Source organism: Falco cherrug, chromosome 1 (assembly GCF_023634085.1).
Source record: "Falco cherrug isolate bFalChe1 chromosome 1, bFalChe1.pri, whole genome shotgun sequence".
NCBI lineage: Eukaryota > Metazoa > Chordata > Aves > Falconiformes > Falconidae > Falco > Falco cherrug.
Window position 1 is genome coordinate 53103780 of NC_073697.1, and position 21837 is coordinate 53125616.

The 21837-nt window shown below is 38.9% G+C and overlaps 1 protein-coding gene across 3 annotated transcripts in view; it reads right to left on the bottom strand.

Moving 5' to 3' along the window:
• CLNK (cytokine dependent hematopoietic cell linker) overlaps positions 1-21837 on the bottom strand; it is a 63545-nt gene that overhangs the window by 6908 nt on the left and 34800 nt on the right. For 2 of the 3 annotated variants that reach the window (XM_055701572.1, XM_027800684.2), the window contains 12 exons: positions 21487-21649; positions 19670-19749; positions 19321-19366; positions 16496-16524; positions 16143-16162; positions 14292-14420; positions 11132-11159; positions 7639-7657; positions 6477-6552; positions 5259-5299; positions 522-655; positions 38-115 (listed from right to left, as the gene is read on the bottom strand). In XM_055701572.1, coding sequence (XP_055557547.1) covers positions 38-115; positions 522-655; positions 5259-5299; positions 6477-6552; positions 7639-7657; positions 11132-11159; positions 14292-14420; positions 16143-16162; positions 16496-16524; positions 19321-19366; positions 19670-19749; positions 21487-21649 — 843 coding nt within the window. The remainder of the gene's footprint in view (positions 1-37; positions 116-521; positions 656-5258; positions 5300-6476; positions 6553-7638; positions 7658-11131; positions 11160-14291; positions 14421-16142; positions 16163-16495; positions 16525-19320; positions 19367-19669; positions 19750-21486; positions 21650-21837) is intronic. The other variant, XM_055701581.1, reaches the window with a different exon arrangement.

The window sequence follows — 21837 nt, forward strand, 5'->3', positions numbered from 1 at the left end:
AATTTACGTCCCAGGTTTTGAGATAAATTGTACTTACAGTGTTTTCCTGTAACAGTGCCTTCTCTGCTTCATGGCGATCATATTCTCCAAGGTACCATTCATATTTGTTTAAATCCTTAATTTTAAGACAGCATAATCAGTGTATAGAAATTAACCACAGTTGGCAGAAGCAAAAGCCAGTGAAAACAGATTATATCTGATCTGCATTTAAAGGAAGTTTAGCACAGTCTATAAAAGTAGTAACGTATCTAGTGAAAGTAGTTGTAATGTATCTGTATCAGGAAGTGCTGTTAGGAAGTCTGAATCAAATTAGACATCTAAATCCTTCTCTGTGATTTTAAGAGCTCATATTGGACTGTTTTCAAGGGTGCTGAATACTCACAGCTTTCAAACTATTTAACTTCTTGGGGGAATGTTTTCAGTAAACAGCAGTTCTTAAGGTGTGTGTGTGTGTATGTGCCTTACAGGGATAATTCTGTTATCTAAAAAGCTGTCTCTCTATGAAGTGAAGCGTTCTTTACCTTTTCAGTGGATGGGGTAAGAGATTGCATTTCCTGTTTTACAAGTGAATGTTTTGATTTATTTTTGCATGCTGCATGTGGTGTAGGAGATGGTGACCTCTTCACTGAGAAATTTTCTGTGTTTAACGTGGACCCTGTAAAAGTAAATTCAGAAGAAAAAAAATTGTATTTTTTTAAACAAATTGCAATTTCATTTTGCCCTATCAGTTTTACTTACTCTGAGAACAGCATTTACAGTTTAGAAATACAGTATTGTGATATTAACCTTTAAAAGTTGGAGCTGTCAGTTATGAGTGGTCTTGGGCTAATGAAGCACGGGTGATTTCAGATTCATGCGCTAAGAGATTTAACACATTAGTTTCCTGATGTTTTTTAATTGACATCACACTGCCAGGTTCTTGCACGTATAGTAGAACATTAAACTATTGATAATATAGCAAGTGCTAAATAAAATAAGAAATATGGGACAAGTGTAATGGTTCATTCTGTTCTGATTTCACTTTTTGAGCCCCGTTTATTTGTGTTGGATCAGAGCTGCTGTTACGTTGGATCATATTAAAGCCCCTTTTTATCCCATTGCCAGCTAGCATTGTTTCTACCAAGCTTTTGAACCCTTAAAGGATTGAATTTCGGTCTGCTGTGTGATTTGTTTCAATTAACAAAATTAGGACCAAGAAGTGAGGTTGCCCTTGCGTTAAGGAAAAGGTGAAGGTGGTGGTCCCTGGCAGCATGTTCCTGCGCCATGCTGTACTGCTCAGAAGGCAGCTGGCCAAGGGACCTTATGTAGCTGAAAACCATCCTCCCAATGCAAATGTGATTTAGTGTCTTTAGATTTAGGACTGCCATTTACCAGCTGGACTCGGCTCACCATATCACTGGGGAGCTGTGCGAGTGCAGGGGCTGGGGCAGGAACATGAAGCATGGGGTAGTGTGTGAGGCTTAGGCTGAGGCAGATTAGGATGCAGCAGAAACAGCCTGAGAAAAGTAAGGGCTTGCTTTCAACATCCAGGTCAAATGCAGTTTGCAGGTACATTACGTGGGTAAAAAATGGTTAATAACTACCATCATATCCTGCTCTACAACAGAAAGCATTTTTGTTTCATGCAATGCTGGTGGGAGAAATGACCTACTGTACTGTAAGAATAAACAAGAAAAATGTTATTATCAATGGCTTCCATCTTTTTCTTCTGGTTACTGTCACAAGAGACAGCACTGTTTGCCAGAGTGGCATTTCATTATATTTTATCTGTTCATGCTTTATCAGTTTATTATTTTTCTGTCTATACATAGCATATGACAGAATATTAAAGAAATGTAACTTGGAAGACATTCTTTTACAGAAGAAGAATAATTTTCACTGTTTCATGCATACATGTACTTTGTTCTGATTTATAATAGCATTACATTGTTTTTTAAGACAGTAAACAATGCCCGTTGATCTCAGTAGAGAGACAGCCATGATCTTCAGCAGGCAGGCAGTCTGTTCAGAAATGAAATCACTGTTCAAAGGCTCTGGGGCTAGACATCTATGTTTTGTTTCTACTATCAGTTTGAGTTGTCAAAATGAAAATATGTCACTGTTCAGCTTATCGGGTCCTGATTTTGGCATTTGTGTTCACATTACATTTTTGGTGACTATGCCTAGATACTTTATTTTATAAAAGAGACCCCACAGCTAGGACCAGGTTGGCTTTGTGACTGGTACCGTGTATGTTCTGTGGAATTTTCCTCTGGTATGTCTTAAGCTGTGGGACAAGAAGCAGAAAATTCTCTTGAGATGCTCAGGTATTGGGTCTGGCAGGGATGGACTTAACAAAAGCTTGCTGAGAAATTGAAGAACTTTGAGTGTTTTAGATTTCTACACAAAATCATTTGTTATCAGGAATAAAAGGTAAAACTACCAGAGAGAAATACAGAGAATCATTTAAGTTGGAAAAGACCTTTAAGATCAAGCACAACCATAAACCTGACACTCATGTTCTTATATAGGATAAGAAAAAGATATTTGTATAAATCTAATAAAGTTAATATTACTGCTTAAAATATTTTAAAATCTAAATCGGGACTTTAAAGACAATTCCAGGGTAGCAGGGGGAAAGGCCTCTTCTTTGTTATCTTCCTGTTGTTCAGGGAGGCAAGGAATTTGGAGGGAAAAGGAGATTATGCTATACCAGAGGGCCTGAATGACCGAGAGCAGTGTTGGGTATGGTAGGAAGTGTCTGAAGTGGAGATGGGTATGGAGCACTTAGGAATAAGTCTGAGAGGCTCCTGAGAACAGCAGCAGTGTCCTGGTTTCAGCCGGGATAGAGTCAATTTTACTCTCAGTAGCTGGTACAATGTTGTATTTTGGGTTTAGTATGAGAGTAATGTTGATAACATGCTAATATTTTAATTAGTTGTTGCTAAGTGACACTTATACTAACTCAAGGACCTATCAGTTTCTCAGGCCCTGCCAGTGACAAGGCTGGAGTGGCACAAGAAGGTGGGAGGGGACACGGCCAGAACAGCTGACCCGAACTAGCCAGAGGGATACTCCATACCATGGAGTGTCAAGCTGAGTATATAAACGGTGGGGTGGGGTCGGTTGGGCAGGCTATTGCTGCTCAGACTGGCTGGGCATCGGTCATCGGGTAGTGAGCAATTGTCCATCACTTTTTTTTTTTCTCTTTTGGGTTTTATTCCTCTTTCCCTCTCTCTCCTTTTCATTACAATTGTTGTTAAATTTCATTTTATTTAAATTATTATTTTTTTCTTATCTCAACCCCCAAGTTTTACCTTTTTCCCCATTCTCCTCCCCATTCCACCAGGGGAGAGGGGGGAGTGAGTGAGCAGCTGCATGGTGATTAGTTGCCAGCTGGGGTTAAACACAGAGACCTAAGTGAGCTTTGTGGATTCTGTGAATAAAGATTATTAGAAGGTATGCAGAGGAGGGTGTATGGAATTGCACCCCCAGCACAAGAAGGATGTTAGTAACCGGAAGTGGCTCAGTGGAGGGTCACCACCAGAACCGGGAAGCTAGAGACTGGGAAACAAAGCTGGGGGAGATGGGCTCGTTTAGCCTGGCAATGATCAAAGTTAAGGTGAATCCTGCTTGTATCTGAACAAATAATAGAGTCCATATGTTCTTCCTGGTGGTGGTATTTGCTTTTGCCGTAAATTCACGTTCTGCAACTCATAGGTTCTTGTCACAGCGCAGAGGTTGGGTTTTTTTGATACTAAAGGGCATTTGCAGAGGCAGTTAAGGGAGAAAAAGTTATGGTAACTGTAGTCAAGGACAGTGGGAAATTACTGGTGTGGATTTTTCTTATAACCCTCAGTACTCAAAGCCTCTGGATCTCCCCAGACATGAACTGTCTTCTTTTTGAGGAATGAAGACACAGTATGAGCCAACTTGGCTGGTGCGTTCTAATGACATTCAAAAAACCAGAAAGACCAAGGTCGTTATTTATATGTATTCCATCTAAGGTATAGATACACCTCTACCAATCAATTTGTTTAGGAAAGACAAATATATCAAAGAGTTTCCTTTCTAGCATCTTACATTTTTAGTATGCAGTTCTGCAAAAAGAAATCATATTTGCAACAACAGAATGATAAGTATTTTCTTTTGCTTACATAATTCTTACGAAGTTTGGCTAATAAACGTATTTTGCTTTTCAGAAGTCTGTAAGTACATGCTGGCATGTTTTTCTGTCTGGTGTGTTTATGGAAATACTTTTTAAAGCAGGTGTAAGTATTTTGAAAGGTAGGGATGAGCCACCTAGTAACTTCAGGTTAAATACTAATGAAGCCATATTTTTCTAAAGGAAAATAGGTAGAGGGGTTGGTGGACGACAGATACAATATAGTATGACAGCAAAAAGCTAACAACATTTAATAGTGTTTGTAGAGGTATTGTCTTTGAGAATAGAGGCTGTGCATATGAATCTAGTTAAATTACTCCTGTGTGTTGGATTCGGTTCTGGCAATCTTAAATCCAGGGAAAATCAACAGAAGGATATTGCCATGGTTCCTCAGAAAGCCATTCCCCAGACTGTTTCTTGGCAGGGCACCCCAGCAGTGTTAATGTTGGCTTCTAGTACTTTCCCTTAGGTAAAACCACATAGTCCAGGGGAAGCCCTATTTCCAACCATCATTTTTTGAGAGACCTGTTTGATAATGGCACCTACAAATCCTTCCCTCTAGGAACCTGGGATAAATCTAAAGCAATTTATTCAAAGATTAGTTTATTTGTTTACACAAAGGCATTAAACCCATAGTATCTTCTCTATCATGTCCTGAATATCTGTAGTTTCCATTTAGCCCAGCTGATCGCATCTCTGCCTGGAAAAGCAGGAGGCCATTGTGCTCACAGCATGCTCTTTCTCTATGGGCATCTCTTTATGACCAAGCAATTTGCCTTCTCTTCCTCTCCACTGTCCTTCAGTAGCTTGTCCAAATCTGTCCTTTTCTGGGTGTGGGGGTGTGCAATGATTTCACACTTGCATTCTAGGCTGGGCGTTTCTTAACTTGAGCCAAGCATGGGGTATAACTGAGCAAGTAACTCTGCTTGTTTCTTCACTGCTATTGACTGTGCCATTGCTTAACTTGTTTTCTGTTGCTTTCTTTAACGATCCCTTTGCACTAACTCTGTGCATTGAAAATCCCTAATGCAGACATACATAGAAACATGGATCCATTTTTTATTCTTATTTATAGATGCCCAGTTTAGTTTTCAAAGCAATCTGCAGTTCTTACCTGAGCTCCAGACATTTTTAGAGGTCTGCATACATTGAAGGCTAGGAAAAAGCAATAAATGAAAGTAATGTCAGAAAACTATTTCTGTTATTGGCAGTATTTAAGAAAGAGAGCAATGCATGTCTGTGCTTCCCCTGAATACTCCTTCCTCTACTGTGTGCAGCTTTGAGCCTTCCTGGGTTTTGGATGACAATTTGGTATTCAGCATTTTTTTTTTTTTTACAGAATTTTCTTTCATTAATTTCACTAGCCACTTTTTGAAGTTATGTAAATTTTTACTCTCCACAAGAATATGTGGCGAGAGTTTCACATTTTATTTGCATGTGTAGTGAAGCACAATTTGCGTTTGTTTGTTTTAAGCCTGTTCCCTGCAAATTTCACCTGATGTTCCCAGTCCTCCTATAGGAAGACCCAGGGAGCAGTTGTTCCCTGCCCTTTCTGATTTTCTAGACTGCTGCTGAGTACCCAGCTGGTATTTTGTCATGCTATTAATTAGAACAGTTACACTGGGAAGAGCACCGACCAGATAACTTCACATAACAGACCCACTGGTACCACACAAGAAACAAAATACTAGGGGTCACAAATACTGTCACATTTACTGCAGACAATCATTTTTATCTTGGAGAAATACCATCATTGTAAACAAGGCTAGATGAGAAATTCAGTATTTGTCTGGGGAAGTTGTTAAATCATTCATGTACTTTCTATACTTTATACTTTTGGGTTTTGTTGAGTACTTTAGGAGACTATAGATTTAAAAGCATACTTAGAAAAGAAAGATTTGTGTAGGTTAGAAAAGAAGAATAGGAGCAACTGTGGCAGATTTCTCTGGAAGAATAATTGGTCTTTGAAAGACCTAGAGTGTATTCTTTGTATATAAAAACAGAAAATAAGGGGGAGAGGAAATGCTGAGGCCAGAGATGGCAGAGCTTCTTTATACAGGATATTGAACATCTTATCATGGAAAGTGAGGCAAAAATATAATACAGTAGTATGCTATTAAAGATAAAAATGGAATGTGCAATTACAATAGCTTGAAAGCAGTTCCAGAAATGGTTCTTGTCATGCATAAGGACAAAACATAGTATATCACTACATGGCATCAGAGAATGTTATCATTTTGCTTTTATTGCATAGGGAAGTATAATTTTCTAGGGCAGAATGTTTAGTTCTTGAAGCATTTAGTACAAACTCATGAAATTCTTATATTCATACCTGGGTTCAGGATGATCCTTTAGTTTATACTGCTGTGCTTGAAAAGATGTTTCAGGTTTTTTCCCAAACTTTGTAACTATAAATAAAAACAGAACTTATTTGCTTTTGTGTGTAATTTGACAGTATCTAGCAACTACCGTGAAGTGAATTAACTAAATTCCATAATGAGGGGGAGGCAGTTCAGTAGAAAAACCTAATAGGCTGCAGTCAGCCTGGCTTTAAAGTCAGCTAATGGTTTCAGTGGGAAACATTTATACTAGTACTGAATGTCACATGATGAACATTACAGGTTTTGCTGATGCCAAGTATGGTTTAACATAATGGTAAGTAATGTAGAATGCTGTACTAGAAATATATGGAGGGTTCATAAATCCTTTTTATAGGACAGGATAGATAGGCATTGAATGTATTAATGGAGTTAACACTGTTTCTAGATGAAAATCAGGAAAAACTGTGCCTTAATCCACAAAAGGAAATGCCAAAGGAAATTATGAACTCATTAACACAAAGTTGTAAACAGCATAAAAATCCTGTATCCTGTATCTATCTTCAAAATATTTAAGTGTAACATTTTTTCATGGACATTCATGCATGCAGACACAGCAAGTGGCTTAAGCTGTTTTTTCAAAGCTGTATGCACATCTAAAGAATTAGTGTTTTTAAAACTTTTTTTGAAGAAAACTTGGGTTTTGTAACTTTAAATCCTAAAACTTTAAAAAAATCTTTCTTTCAAAATTCTTACCCTCAAATTATGGAAGAGGAGAAAGATGGAGAGAAGGGTGATGTTCTCTGTGTAGATCAGATTAATCCAGTTTTTTCTCTTCAGGATATCCTTCCCTTCACTTGTATTTTCCATGGAACCTTGGATTTACTTAGAACAAACGTGATACCCTGGTTCCCCACATTGCTGTAGTTAATGCTAAGTGAAATTCCTTTTTTCCACTGTGTCTTCCACGACTGTTGAGGTCACTCTGAATCTCTTTATTCTCAGCAGATGCCTACCCATGTCTCTTAGTCATTTAAATATAGAGCCAGATGGCCTGATGCTACATAGCAGGATAGATGTCAGGTTCCTATACTGATTACTTCAGCTGGAATTTTAATGATAGAATATTTTGTTCTTGGAATATGAAGGAAAGATATATTAATATTAAGTACTAACCTTGTTCTTCTCCACGTGCCTATATAAAATGATAACATAGTAAATATTTTTTTTTTTATTACCAACTTGAATTTACCCCAACAGGCCCAACTATCTTTTAATTCTAAACCAATTTATAGACATTCAATCATTAGTACCTTATCACTTTGTCAGAAACTCAGGCTGAATCCTTATCTCTGTCCACTGGCAACAACGAGAACTCAGTTTTAGGGGTATAAGTAAATATACAGTTTACTGCAATGATCACCATTTCATGATGACTGTCGTGCATCAGATTAATTTATAATATGGTTTTCCTTCATTGATCTTGTATTAAATCAAGAGATTGATTTTGATTGACTGGAGATACACTATCCATAGGTTAAAATCGGTCAGTTCTTTTCAGGCTCCTTACCTGACGGTATGGCTATTTTTACTGTCATGGCAGATACATCATTCAAAATCACTGTGTGGAGAGTCTTAATTCAGCATATTGCATTATAAAGAACTGAATGATAGGCATCTAAAGACCAGAGTTTGACTCAAACTTTCACCGTATTTCTGTATTATTTTGATTCACATTGGAATAGTAATTGTTTGTTACTGTGATTCAAGACTAAAATAAATATTTAAGAGAAGACTTGTGTTGTACATGTTGCAGTTTGAGTATGCCTTTGAAGTTACTTCCCCAATAATGTTTGGCCATTACTTAGAAATTCATAGTCTCATTCAGGTCAGAAGGGACATAGGCAGGTCTCTAGTCCAAGCTCCTGCTTAAAGCAAGGGGAATTCTGAGACCTAGGCTCAGAGCTTTGACCAGCTGGGTCTTGCAAACCTCCAGAACATAGATTTTGCAGCCTCTCTGGGCAACCTGTTCCAACATCCCCATAAATACCCTCGCTTAATTTTTTTTGTCCTTATTTCTGGTTGAAACCTCTCACTTCAAGATCATTGCTTCTTGTACTTCCACTCTGCACTCTCTAAATTGCCATGCTCTGCCTTCTTGATAATGATCTCTTATGCATTGGCAGCTGCTGTTGGGTTCTCCCAGAGCCACCCCCCCCTCCAGGCTAAGGGAGCCCAGCCTCATCAGCCTCATTTCCCAGGGCAGGTGTGGCACACCCTGACTGTACTGGTGACCCTCTGCTGCCCACTCTGTCAACTGCAGCCTTGTGCAGTACTTCAGGTTTTGTCTAATGAGTGATGAGTAAAAGTCTGTTTCCTTCATCTGGCTACACTTCTGTCAAGACAGCTTGATGCAGTTAGTCTTTACGGCCACCAAAGGCATGCCAGTGGCTTGTGCTCAGCCTATGGTTCCCAAGTCCTTGCTGCCAAGGGGGTTAGTCTGTCCTGCGGCAGGATTTTGCATTTGTCCTTTCCAACTTCAGGAGGCTTGTCTTGACCCTTTCTACAGCTTGTCTGGGACCTGGTGAAGGGCAGTCCTGCTCTCAGACCTCTTAGACCAGCTGTTTGGTGTCTGAAATTTGTCTTGTTTCAGACACCAAACTCTTGTCTCCTTCTCCACGTCACGCTCAAACTACTTGTGTCTGCAGATCTATATGAATGGGAAGTGATCCAAATTAAATTTTATCTTTTCCATGTTATGAGATATACAATATTTCTCCTTAAGATGTTGCCAAACTAAGAGGCTGTTAGGAGCTGCAGTATTTGTGCAGCTGTACAGTGCCCAGCCAGAAATATTAATTACAGATGTAAGATATTGTTCTTGGGTTGGTGATGGTGGTGTTCATATTTGGTTTGTAATGGGTCAGTATCTAGGCCAAGACAAAGCTTTTTTGTGTTAAAGTATTATCTTGCCAATATGTAATCTTTTTAGCATTAAACATTAATTACAATATTGCAATCAAACCATGTTTCGTACTGATCTTTCAAACTGAAAGAGTTTCTAGCTGTGGAAAGAGTGAGGTTTGGGACAGCCTTCCAGTCAGAACTGTGGGGAAGAAAAACTCAAAGGACTTGAAAGTTAGAGCTAGACCAGTCTATAGATTTGTGCTACAGCCCACTGTGGGGGGGAATGGCTGGGCTTCACTAGTATAGAGATTCCTTTCTTTCCTTGCAATGAGATTAAAACCCAGCACAACAGAAACTAATATGTTTATCTTTAAATTAAACATTAAATAGAACATTCAGTAAGAAACACAAAATGTCATAAATTATAACCTGTCTCTGAATTTTACAAACATCCTTTAACACTGCATTGTTGTTGGGACTGTATCTCTTAATGCATCTTATAGGAAACCACTTGTCATAATTAAACCCCTTTATTGCTAAACCCATTTCCTCTGCTTGACTTCATTGGGCTGAGCAGAAAGTGAAGGAACTCATTACAAAATTTTTATAGAAACTGGGATTGGAAAAAAAAAAAAAATCACTTGCTGTTACCGGTGTCTGTGTAAAAGTTACTGCTTTACATATGTCTATAGGTGCATTTCCAGCATCACCTCTCTCAGTGGGGCTGGAGGTGGCCATGCTGGGAGGAGAACTGGTCAGCTTGGAGGAGTGGGGAGGGAGGGAAGCGCCCTTGTAACCTGTCGGACAGGGGAACCCAGAGCTTCAGCTTCAGCATTGCTGGCATTGAGAGAGCATGTGTCAGCGGTGCCTGGAGCAGAGCCTAGAGCTGCCCTTGGTGGATGTACTGAGGCTTACAGGGCTGCCTGTGGCCCAGGAGGTTTGGGGACATAGGGGAGTGTGAGCTCAGGCAGGTGGGCTGTGCTGTGGGGCGCTCGGTGGGTGGTGAGGGCCATGCATCACTGTGGCTGTGGTCCCTACCTGGGACAGCAGTGAGGAGTTCTGCTGGAGGAAGCCATGGGACCACGCAGGCACCTAAGCAGCAGTGTGTGGCCCCCTCAGTTGCTGCTGGGGCTATTTTGCAGGCAAAGCTGCTATTTGTCTGGGGTGATGGATTTTGCAGGGCTTGTGGAGGCCCTAGGGAAGGAGTGGGGGGAGGAGAGGGTGAAGGGAGCTGGGGGATAACAGGTGAGGTTCATTCTGGATATAAAATTTGTTGATTTTTATTCCCCTTACTGAAAAGGGTCATCCTATTTTTGAGGTAGCCTTGTATTTACATCACAGTAATACTATTATACTCCTCTGTTGACCTTATAATTTCAGTTTTCTGCTTTTAAAAATGTGTGGAATCTCTGCTTCTCTGAATGAGAGTGTCTGTCCCACTGCTCACTGTTCATAGGCACCCTAGACATAGCATCTGTCAGTTGTAAGATGCGCTTTTATGTGGATGCTTGGAAAGGTAGCTTTGTGCTGTATGTATGTTTTTGTTTCTGCAAGCAACTTCAGGAACGTACCTGCTATTCAGAAAGTAGCAGTAGTGAAAATGCTACACACATTAAAGATAGATGCGTTTATGACCCAAAGCTAATATGATTCTTACAGTATTTTTACCTAGTAAGCTAAAATACTGTTACAGGAGAGGCTATGCAGCCATGGAATGAGTATGTTTTTTATGGTCCTGATATATACAAAGATGATTACTTACTTCATTTAGTTCCTTAACAGATAGATGTCTGGAAAAGAAAGAATTATATGCAAAACATTTCATTATCATAAAATAGAAATCACTTTGAGTACTTAAACACTTTGATTTCATCATCACTGAAAATTAACAGCCCTTAGCAGGGGAAGGATTTTATTACTGCTATAGAAGTTCAGAGGCTGGTTATGTTTTTACATAAATTATTTGCAGGAGAAGGTTATAGACTTCCATTAAAAAAATAGCATCCACTGAATTCATTATGGTAAATGAGAAAAGTCTTTGTTAAGGATTTATTTTGGGAGGAGGGGAAAAGAGAGATGAATGATTATCGGCTCTCTTAAACACTTTTCATCTCATACCAAAAAGTCTTATTATGAACTTTAAAGTTAGCTATAAATAGAGGTAAGTTCATTGAAGACTGAAGAGTTTCAAAAGAAACATGCACAGAGGCAGAATGGAAAGGGCAAAGGAAAGGAGGTGTGAACCAAGAAGAGGAATGGACATGCTCCTCATGGTCCTGATTCAAGTATGTTATTTGAGTTATTTTTCTGCCTTCTCCTGATATGTCTGATCAACAGGGATATCTTTCTTTCCTGAGAAGGTTTGTCAGAAAATATTCTGCCCTCAAAGAGGGACAATGTATTGAGTCTGACATCTTTTGTTAGATATCCTGGATATGATGAACACTCATGCTTTTTAGCAGCATGTATCTCATCATAAAAGAGATAGAGGACCAGATTTTAGAAGTTATTTAGCAATATAAGGTGTGGATATCTAGCAGTTTTTTGAAGGCTCCAGGATGTAGTCCCTGCTTAGCTTACCTCCTGGACAGAGAAAATAAGACACCAGGTTATTTTGCTAAATCAGAGAGAATGCAAAAGGACAATACATCATAGAAAACCCTGGGAGCTATTTTTCAACACATTTTCAGTGAGAAGGGGTCTTTTGCTTGTACCTGTGCTGAAAACATCAGCATGGAGGCTTAAAGAGGCAAGAAATTTGGGAATTGTCTGTTAGGGGAAAGTTTCAGGAAGGCTGGGAGGAAGGAGAGGAACTGTTTTGAGTTTGGATAGTTGCTTTTGTGTTAGCTTCTGCAATTTGTTAGCTTGGTCTCAGAGGTCATTATTTCTTGTGTGAAAGCCTATATTCAGGACATTGGATACATGGCAAAGAAGCAGTAATAAAGGTGTGCTGGCAGGGCTGGCCTCCACCATGAGATGACTTGCTACTCACATGGCCTGCTTACCACAGGCATGTAGAAGTTGAAATCACACCAAAGCTTCTAAAATACATTCCAGGATCCTGCACATGCCTGTTTTTTATGAGGCTATTTATAGACTGTATAAATAATGATGTGTTTAATTTTGTAAGTCTTCCAAATCTTGTTGGAAAACAGGACTCACGCTTCTAAATCACATCTGTGGTTTGACAGCTTTGCTTGGAGTCTTGCAGGTAACGGTCATAGCGCCGTACTCCTCCACAATGCAGTTCATACGTATGCTTTCTCCTTAAAAAGCTGTGACTGGACTGAAGATGGGTGAGAAATATTTTGAGTGAAGTGCTTGTGTGGGAAATTTGGGAAGTGTCTTTCCAGATCACATGTGGTCTTAGTGTGTGCCACTCCTCTCTTACTTATGTGATTAAAAAGCCTAGTACAATCAAAATACCCCAACAAACTATTAGAATTATTTTGATACCTATAACTATAATGAGAAGTGGAGCTTTGTGGTTATGATTTTTGCTGCTGCCTTTTACTTCTAGAATAAGAAATGGTAAGTATTTATATTAAAGAAATTTGCTTTACAATAGGACCTTTCAAATCCAAGGGCTCTGTATACTGATGTCTGGCTGGCAAACGTGGTTTATAACAGTTCTCACAGAGCTTTCAATGTATGTACTGTCCTACCAAGGGAGGGAATCAGTCATGGGACTTGGAACTTTGCAGCTATAGGTCAGGTCACACATCTGACTATGAAGCTACTTCATGTTAGTAAAATGTCTTAGCAGCCAGCAGCTTTTGGAACCTAATCCATGAAAGAATTTAAGCACCATTCAGGAAAAAAAAACCCCACAATCCATACTTAAGCTCACTCCTTAAGTATATATTTAAGTTTAAGCAGAAGATTATTTCACTGATTTGTAAGCTCCACTCCCCCACCCCCCCCCTCCCCCCGGGATTTGTAGCGACCTTTGTAAAATGAAGCAAAATTCCATCCTGATGAACTGAAATTGAAACCATTTAAAGAGGGATGGACAGGATTGACACTGCTCAGTTGTGCTCAGACTTCTGGCTGCAATAGGTTTTCGTTGAGAGGCTTTTGAGCGTTATACCCTGTGGCCCCTGGGTGTGTGTCGTTCCTCTTCCCAGCATGTGCCCACCACCACCCCCATGATGAATGTGCATTTTGGTCACACAGCAAGAGCGCATTTGCATCTGGTTACATGGCAGTGAGCAGCAGCAGCGCACATACGTGCTCGTCTAACTGGGTAAGAGTGTTGTGTGAAAAAAGCAATCAAACTCATAACCTGACATATGCATATGCTTGGTCGTGCAGCTGGACACAAGAGGTTTGTGCTTCAGGACTTGGTGCTCATCCACACTGCTGTGTCAGGATGCTGAATGAACATGGGTGTGGTATGAGGGAGGACGGCAAGATGGAAAGAGTAAGAAGCAACTCGTGGTCTGGATTCATGGTCTCATGGGCTGGAGCAAGACTTCTGGCTAAAGATTAGTAATTTCTTTTGCTGAATGGACTGTCCCCGGGATATGGAGTGCCTTTCTGTATCTCTGCTGCAGTCACTGTATTTCCCTGTCACTTGATTTACCAACTGTGCTGAGCAAGCGCTATTGTTTCTACTTAGAAGGGGTTGCAAAACCTCTAAATGTTACTACAGAAAAGTAGGAGAAACCTTAAACAAAGCGTTCGTGGAAGTTCTGCCTACTTTGTTACTCCTTTACCATTATTTTGGCAGTTTTTTCTTTAAAAAAATGCCTGTGTCACATTACGCTAAATACCACTTCTCTCAATTATTCACAGCTGTCTAAAGAATAACTTTTGTTTTCTTAAGTAAAAGCAGAGGTGTGATGGCAGTGAAGACTTGTGGTTTGACCGGAGGGAGTGTTTTGGTTCTCAGGGAACGAGGATGAGGAATGCACCCATACCTTGTTACTTTTGCCGATATTGAAAAGGTGTGAGTTTGGCTGAGCGTGTTCCGCATGTAGAAGAACTGTCTGCTTATCTCTGGCTCTGGAGGAAGTGGCTGATACTGCTTTGGCAGTGTCTTCAGAGGTCTAGGGAAGTCAAAGGGGAATGTTAAGAACTGTTAAGGAGTAAAAGAAGTGCAGGGACTGCTATAAGTGCAAGCTCAAGGAGTAAACCACTGGAATTTTCCAAGGGTATTTCAGTGTATTTGTGCTGAGCTTAGCTCAGGTCCAGGACCTTCTTGGGGCCCTTCAATAGCAACAGTAATTTTGGATAATATTCTACATTTGCAAGACATTACTGTACTGTGTTACATGCCATTTAACGCTGCTTTCATGCGCTTCACCGGTATGTGCCAAGTACAGCTCTTGGCTGTTGATATTTCTGGGTGGATATGGCTGTGTATAAGGCCCAGCCAGGGAACACACTGCAGTTTAGACGCACAGGAAAAAATGCTCTTTATCCCAGAACACCCACTGGTAACACGTGCCCAGTGTTTTCTGGCAGACATGGGCACGCTCTGCCTGTGCTCTGAGACCAGCCAGTCAGCCCAGCTCCAGCGGGAAGCTGCAGCATGGGGAGCTTGGGTCAGTAACACTGGAGGTGCCTCCATGCTACCCTGCAGACCTGCCCTTCTGCAGCGGGCTCCTGCAGCATGTTTGTGTGGTACAGACCAAAATTAAGTCAGGTGAGAGGATTAAGAACCATCCTGGCCACTGTAATATGAACAGAAACAAATAGTGAAATTTTGTGGAATGGAATGAGATTTCTGTGCTTTTACAATTTTGAATTTGTGAAGCTACACTATCCTTTTATACTCTTATTCCTTAAGTTAAAATCTTAAATAATCTGAATATGTCTATAATACCAATCATATTTTAAACTTCTTTATAGCTTTTACAGCAGTCATTGCAGGCACAGAAGCATAAGCTTGTCAGGCCTGGATGACCTTTTGGAAGGATGTCTTAATTGTAGCAGTTAGTGTTTGGGGTTGAAAAAATGAAGAAACAATTAATTTTTTGTTTGTGGGCATATCATAGAAACATATATTCATGGAACAGAGCTTGGTCCACCTTCTGTGGGAGTAAATGGCAATATTCCAGTTAATTTATATGGACCATGGTTTGTAGCAAAGAAAACTGGCAGAAAGATTTAAGAGGCAATGAAGTCACTATTATCACGGTAAACAGAGCCTAAGGCACCAATACAAATTGATGGAAGGTTTTTCCCCCCCCAACGATTTGTATCTGTGTTGAACAGGATTCAACATTTCTAGACTCTCAGCTTGGTGGTAGGCTCAGCCAAGCTGATTCTGAAGATGCAGCCCTGAGCTGTAGAGGAATGAAGGCAGTGGGCTGATTAGCATTGATAACATGCAGCTGTGGCCTTGCCTCGAAGGCAGTGGGTTGGCTGACATGGATGATGTGCAGCTGTAGCTCGTTCCTGGTAAGTAGTTAAATAGCATTGAGGATTGTGGGGGAAGGGGTTGGATGGAGGAGTAGTGTGTTCTGACCTCTGGAGGAAGGAGAAACAGCACGGACAGTAGAATCTGACCAACGGCAAAAGCCTTGTTGCAACCTACTAGTTTGTTAGTGCTGCAACACTGAGCTGCTGCTGTGAATGCTCAGGGCTCATTTTGTTCTCTAATTTCATATCAGAACCTAAAATAGTCCAAACAGAGCCAGGTGGCAAGAGGATGCCAGCTCATTTCCAGCCATCTCGTTGCCATGGGCGGTACAGATGGATGTGAGTGTTCGTTAGCATTGAGTTCCCCAAGGACAGCAGGGGAGTAATCTCATAAGTAATCTTACCGTGGGGGAGGTATAGGGTCCTGGAAAACAGAGGAAACAAATATCTGTGTCAGTTTTTGATTTGTATTACTAAAAGAAATGTAAAGAGTTTAAATCAAGCAGACATGCCTGTGTCAACAAAGGGTTCATGTGCTCTACAGCATATGTCATAGTTCAATATGCCATTTTAAAATCACTGAGTGGTAAAGGACATCTACGTAAACCATAAATGCAAGTAAGTGAGATAATTTTGGACTGCAGATGTGAGTGCTCTTACCCTTCAGGTATTGCTAGCAAGATTGTAGCCTGCCTTTAAAACTATATTAAATGGCAAAACTACCTGTAAAAATTTTAAATGATGACTGTCTACTTACCTGGGGTCCATGTATTTTCATTCTTTCTCCTAAAAATAATGATTAATGATCTTTAATACAGTGCTATCCATATAATTCATAAATAAATGTATAGCTTTACGCTGGTATTGTTGTTAGTATTTTTATTAGTATTGCAGCCGCTTCCCCCAACCCCTACCAGCTCTGCTTCCAGAACCTTTTGCTCCAAGGTCATGTTGTATCTCTGTATCTTTGTAACTTTTCCTGTTACTGAATGGGGAGCGTTAATTTATGTGAACCTAGAAGAAGCTGGAAGCTTTGGAAGTTCAGTGGGAGTTTGTTCTGTGTGGGAATGACGGCAAGTCACAGTCTAGACCCAAGAGAGGTCACTGAAGCACGTATTTTCTCTGTTAGCTGTTCTGTGCATGAGGCCAATGGGCTTCCAACAAGGCATATTGGAAGTGGAGAGGATTTTGTTTGACCTGTACTTTATTTAGCCTTTGTTATGGATGGATTCACTGATGGATGCAGGTGCAATTTATTCTCAACCATTTGTGCTTCTCTCCATATAAACCAGACTAAATATACTTAGATAATTATGGCAATCATAGAAGTGTTGAGAATCTTCCTGTGCTGTAGCCAATAAATCTTTTTAATATCACTGACATTCATTTCATAAGAGACATAACCCAGAATCAGTTAAAGCAGGAAAAAACATGTTTGATTTTTTCAGCTTAAATTCTACAATAAAGGAGTAAAATCATCATGATACTTGATAAAACAGAGTGATCTTTCGTTTTACCTCTGGATTTCAGAATGAAACATTTGACAGTGATATTTATTCAGGTATTGTAAATTTAAATATAATTCAGAGACTACATATATGCTTATCAAGTTATTTGGGATGCATTTTTTGACTGTTTTGATTTTTATATAGAAATTTCTAAAAATCTTGACAAACAATGAAAGTAAACCTATTTTTTTGCTTTCAAATTTACGAAAATATGACTGATTATGTAAATGAACATAGGACATGTTATTAATAAAACACCCTATCTTACTCTTTTTGCATTAGATTTTGATTTTGAAAATATTTTCGTAAGTTCTACATACTGAAGTCCTACCAAATGCAAAAAGAGATGCAATATATCTTAAGTTCTTCTTAACGTAAACCATAACAAATTACTCTGAATAAAATCATGGTACCTTAAATATTTAAAAATTCTAGAAAATAACTGTTGATAAAAATTCTTCTGTGCTGTTCATGCCATCTTGTGGCAAACCCACTTAATAGCACTGGGCATAAGCATAAATGTTAAGAGACAGTTAGTAAAAGTGTAGTTATATGCAGTGTTAGCTAAGGAGGTACTAAAAATATGTATAAGTTGCATTCTCAAACTGCAGAGTTTAGTTTACCTGCCTGTACTATCTTTGGTTCATCTTAATGTCAGCACACATCTCGTGGAGGCAGACAAACACGTAAATCTAACCTGCTAAATCCTGGTGGAATTTGAAGCTTTATATAAACTGGCAAACTGTCAGTGGGACCTTACCTAATGATTTCTGCAGCTTTTGAAGCTGGTTCACTTGATTCTCACTCAATTCAGCTTTTTTACAAACTACATCAGGTTTTGCTCACAAGAGTCAATCTCATTCTAACCTTTCATTTTGCAGGCTTTATAGTCCTTACTTTCTCACAGTCTGTAGGAATTATTTGGCTCTATGTTTTGTATTGTAATATGAACTAAAAGGAAAAAATAAATTGTTTTACATGGAAATCTCTGCATTATTTTTCCGGCAAATATTTTCTGATCAAATATAATACGTACTCTCTGAAAATCAGCTGTTAGAGCAAACATAGAAAGGATCATATTTTCCTGGCTTGGCAATTGCATTCTTTTTGACCATAGTCAGCATATAGTTCAAAGATTTGAAAATGCTAAGAGAAAAAATATCATTCTTTTTCAAGGTTAATCAGATACTTATCCCTTCAGTAGTTGACTTCATGAGATACTGCTACATGTAAAGTATATCGATTATTTTAAAAGTAGTTTTCTATATACTTTTAAAATAATCTTATGATTGAGTAACCATCAATTGGAGGATTTAACAGTTGGACACCTCATTCGATTCTTGAAGAATAAGATATTCTGTTTCTGATTTCACCACAAGAAATGAAACTGAAAAAACCCAAAAGTTAAAGGTACACTTGTGACTCAAAATTACTGGATTTTGAAGCAAATTTACAGTGAAAGGTAAAACAATGGAGGAAAAATATATGCTAGGTGATATACCACAGAATTATAATATTTTGGTAGGAGAACATTGTCAGGTAGCTTTTGTAAACAGTTACCCTGGGATGTAAATCCTTAATAGGAATTGCTAAAATTGTTATTACTATTTAAAAATAGTTATTAGACTATGCTTTACAATATATTAATAAAAAATGCCTGAGAAGGTTAAGGAGCCAAAAAGCACAAGATTCTGAGAAGGAGAAGCAAAGCATAGCAGGGATCTTGCAGCCTATTGGTGGAACAATTCAGGAGACACAGGCTTCCCCATCCCCCTCCTTATAATTGTAGGGAAAAGGAAAACCCTGTTTTTAAACTGAATGGCTTTTTTTTCTGCCCCTTGAGGAACAGAGACCTCATGAGATAAAATATGTTTCCTTTTGTAAATAATTACTTTGATGTTAGAGAATTGAAACAGTATTGCAAAATTTGCAGTATGATTATTTTGGAAGGCAGCTGCTGTTCTGAAAACCATGTCTAGTCTATCATCTGCAATCTTGGCTTACAAAAGCTAAATATGGAAGCAACAATTTCTATTTCTGATTGCAGAAACAGGTCGTCTTATTTTTATTATACCTCTAACACTTGACATGCTCCTCCCCTCCAGAACAGGCGTGTGTTTCTGTTAATAAAACAAAATAAAGATGTGTTTTAGTCATCATCCTTGAAATTATGTGTAGTAGAAATGGTGCTGCTCCTGACTGGGATTCCTCTAATTCTTGGTAGATCTGAGCAGTCAACAAGTGAAAGCAAGTGGCAAGAACACTGGTGGAAAGTGAAACAGGAACAGCTCACAGGACCTTGTGTGACCTCATACAGTCAAATGTTGTGTGGCTAGGACTTTAAATAGACTGCACTTAACTTTAAATGATATTACAGAAAAGGAGAAACCTGTTTGTGTATAAGGTTTTAGATCTTTACTTACAGCCAAGTATTGAGGGGGCTGAGATGTGTCCTGGCTATTCGTTGGGGAAGCGGTGCCTAAAGGCCTTAAACAATGTTTATCTGTAAAAGAGGAAGAAAAATCAAGCCTGAGTAATTCAGCAATGCTGTGTTTTAAGGAGAAGTGGGTTTAATGTTCAAAATATGCTTTTCAGGTCAGATCTTGCCATTTTTTGTAGCATTTTAATTTTTTCCTTTTCAGAACTCAACCATTATTTTAGTAGCTGTATTGAGGGCATAAGCATGACCCTGGTAATAGCTTTATGGTTAACTTCCTCACTGTGGTTAAAAAAGAAAAGCCTTCATAAGCTGGTACAGAGTTAAGGAAGAAATTTGACCTAAACTGTGAATAGATTACTGAATTTTTCGTTTGAACCTTTGTTCTTCCCTTGCTGTTGTGGTGGTCTGGTTTGGCAAGGGGTGTGGTGGCTTAGTCTCTAGAGAGGTTTTTAATTTTACTTCAGCTTCTAATAAATGCTGCACCCATGGCCATCTAAAACAAATGCACAGCTTGTACACTAGCATGTGTTTTCGAGTCATTAATTTTATGTCTCAAGGACATTGTTATTTGTCTATGAAAGATGACAAAATTGGATGTTAGCATTGTTTTGCCTTTCTGAAATAAATGTTCAGAACTTTCTTCAATCTTGTATCCTGCCACATTATAGTTACCGGGCATAACACACAGGCAAAAAGCAGCTTTTTGTTTAATGTTTTTTTTTTCTCTGAAATCACACACACAAAATGGTGTCTTTTTGCTATTTCAGGACAGTCTTACATAAACAACCAAAAATTCTGACTGCTAACTGGAAGTCTTTACCAAGATCAAACAAGTCTTTGGAATTTACTTCAGGTTTCCAAATAAAATGCACAAATGAGTCTTTGGAACATAATGTAGAATATCTGGACGTTCAGACTGATTGTGATCTGCTCACACACTGCTAAGTTTAGTCACATTAAAAGCCATCTATTTAGACATCAAACTAACTCGCACAAAAATCAGTAGAAAAATCTGTGCCGCCTCTGTGAACTGGATCAAGCTTTCATACCTGTATTGATCCTGTATTTTCTGACATTTTTGGTTTCTGGTTTCCTTTCTTCCTTGTTTAGGATTTCCCCCCAGTTTTTAAATGATTTAAAACCTCCATAGAGTGTTTATAATGGCTTAGGGCAATGGATAGCTAGAATGATATTTCACTTCTGTAAATGGGATATTAATTGGCTATGTATGTTTGGGCATTAAATGTGACTTAGAATGGCTTTAGTAAACCAAAACTTGATTAATGCAGCTATCTTGCAAGGTTAAGAATGCCTGAGAAATAAGCTCAAAGCTTGTTACAGCTATTGAAACTGGCAGAGAATGCCTTTAAAAACAGTACTACCTTTCTTGATCTGCAATTATCATCTGGAGGAAAGTTTCATGTGTTCTTTAGTAAGTTTTCCAGCTTAAAGATTTCTAGCCTTAAATAGCACTAGGCTTTTCTGAAACTGTTGTGGATTTGAGCAGTCAGTTTTTTGCACATTCCAGGTGGAATAGGGTCATAGAATTTCTCCCATGAAGGTAATGTTGAAATTACAAAAGCAGCATGTAATTATTAATAATAATGTAATCTAATGGAAATAAGGGTAACTGTTGAATATGAAGGTGCAGACAAAGCTCTTCTCTTGTTCCTGCCTACTATTTTATTTTTTAGTCAAACCATTTCATTTTAAAAAATATCCAGACTGAAAACCCTGTCTGTACTGTTCCTGTTTACCTCTAGGTTTGCTCACTTTCTTTCTGCAGACAGCAAGAGTTACCTGCATATTCGGATTCTTGTTGAGGTTTGGCTGGAAGGATTCTCAAAGCATGGATGGCCTCCAGAGTGGAAGAACTCACAGTCTCATAGTCACCTTCTTCCTCCTCAGATGCCTTGGAGGAAGATTGTAAGTCACTCTTGCCCTTCATTGTCAGATCTTTGTTCTGGATAGAAGAGGAGATACACAAATAATACAAATAAATTTTAAGTTCAAGATTAATACTTGATTACCAGAACCAGACATTTGGTGCATAGGAAATTTTCTGATGGAAATCGAAGGGTTGGAAAGTAGTTGAACAGAAGTTTTGGGGATTAAATTTTTTATTTAGATTCATAAAATAGCCATCTGAGA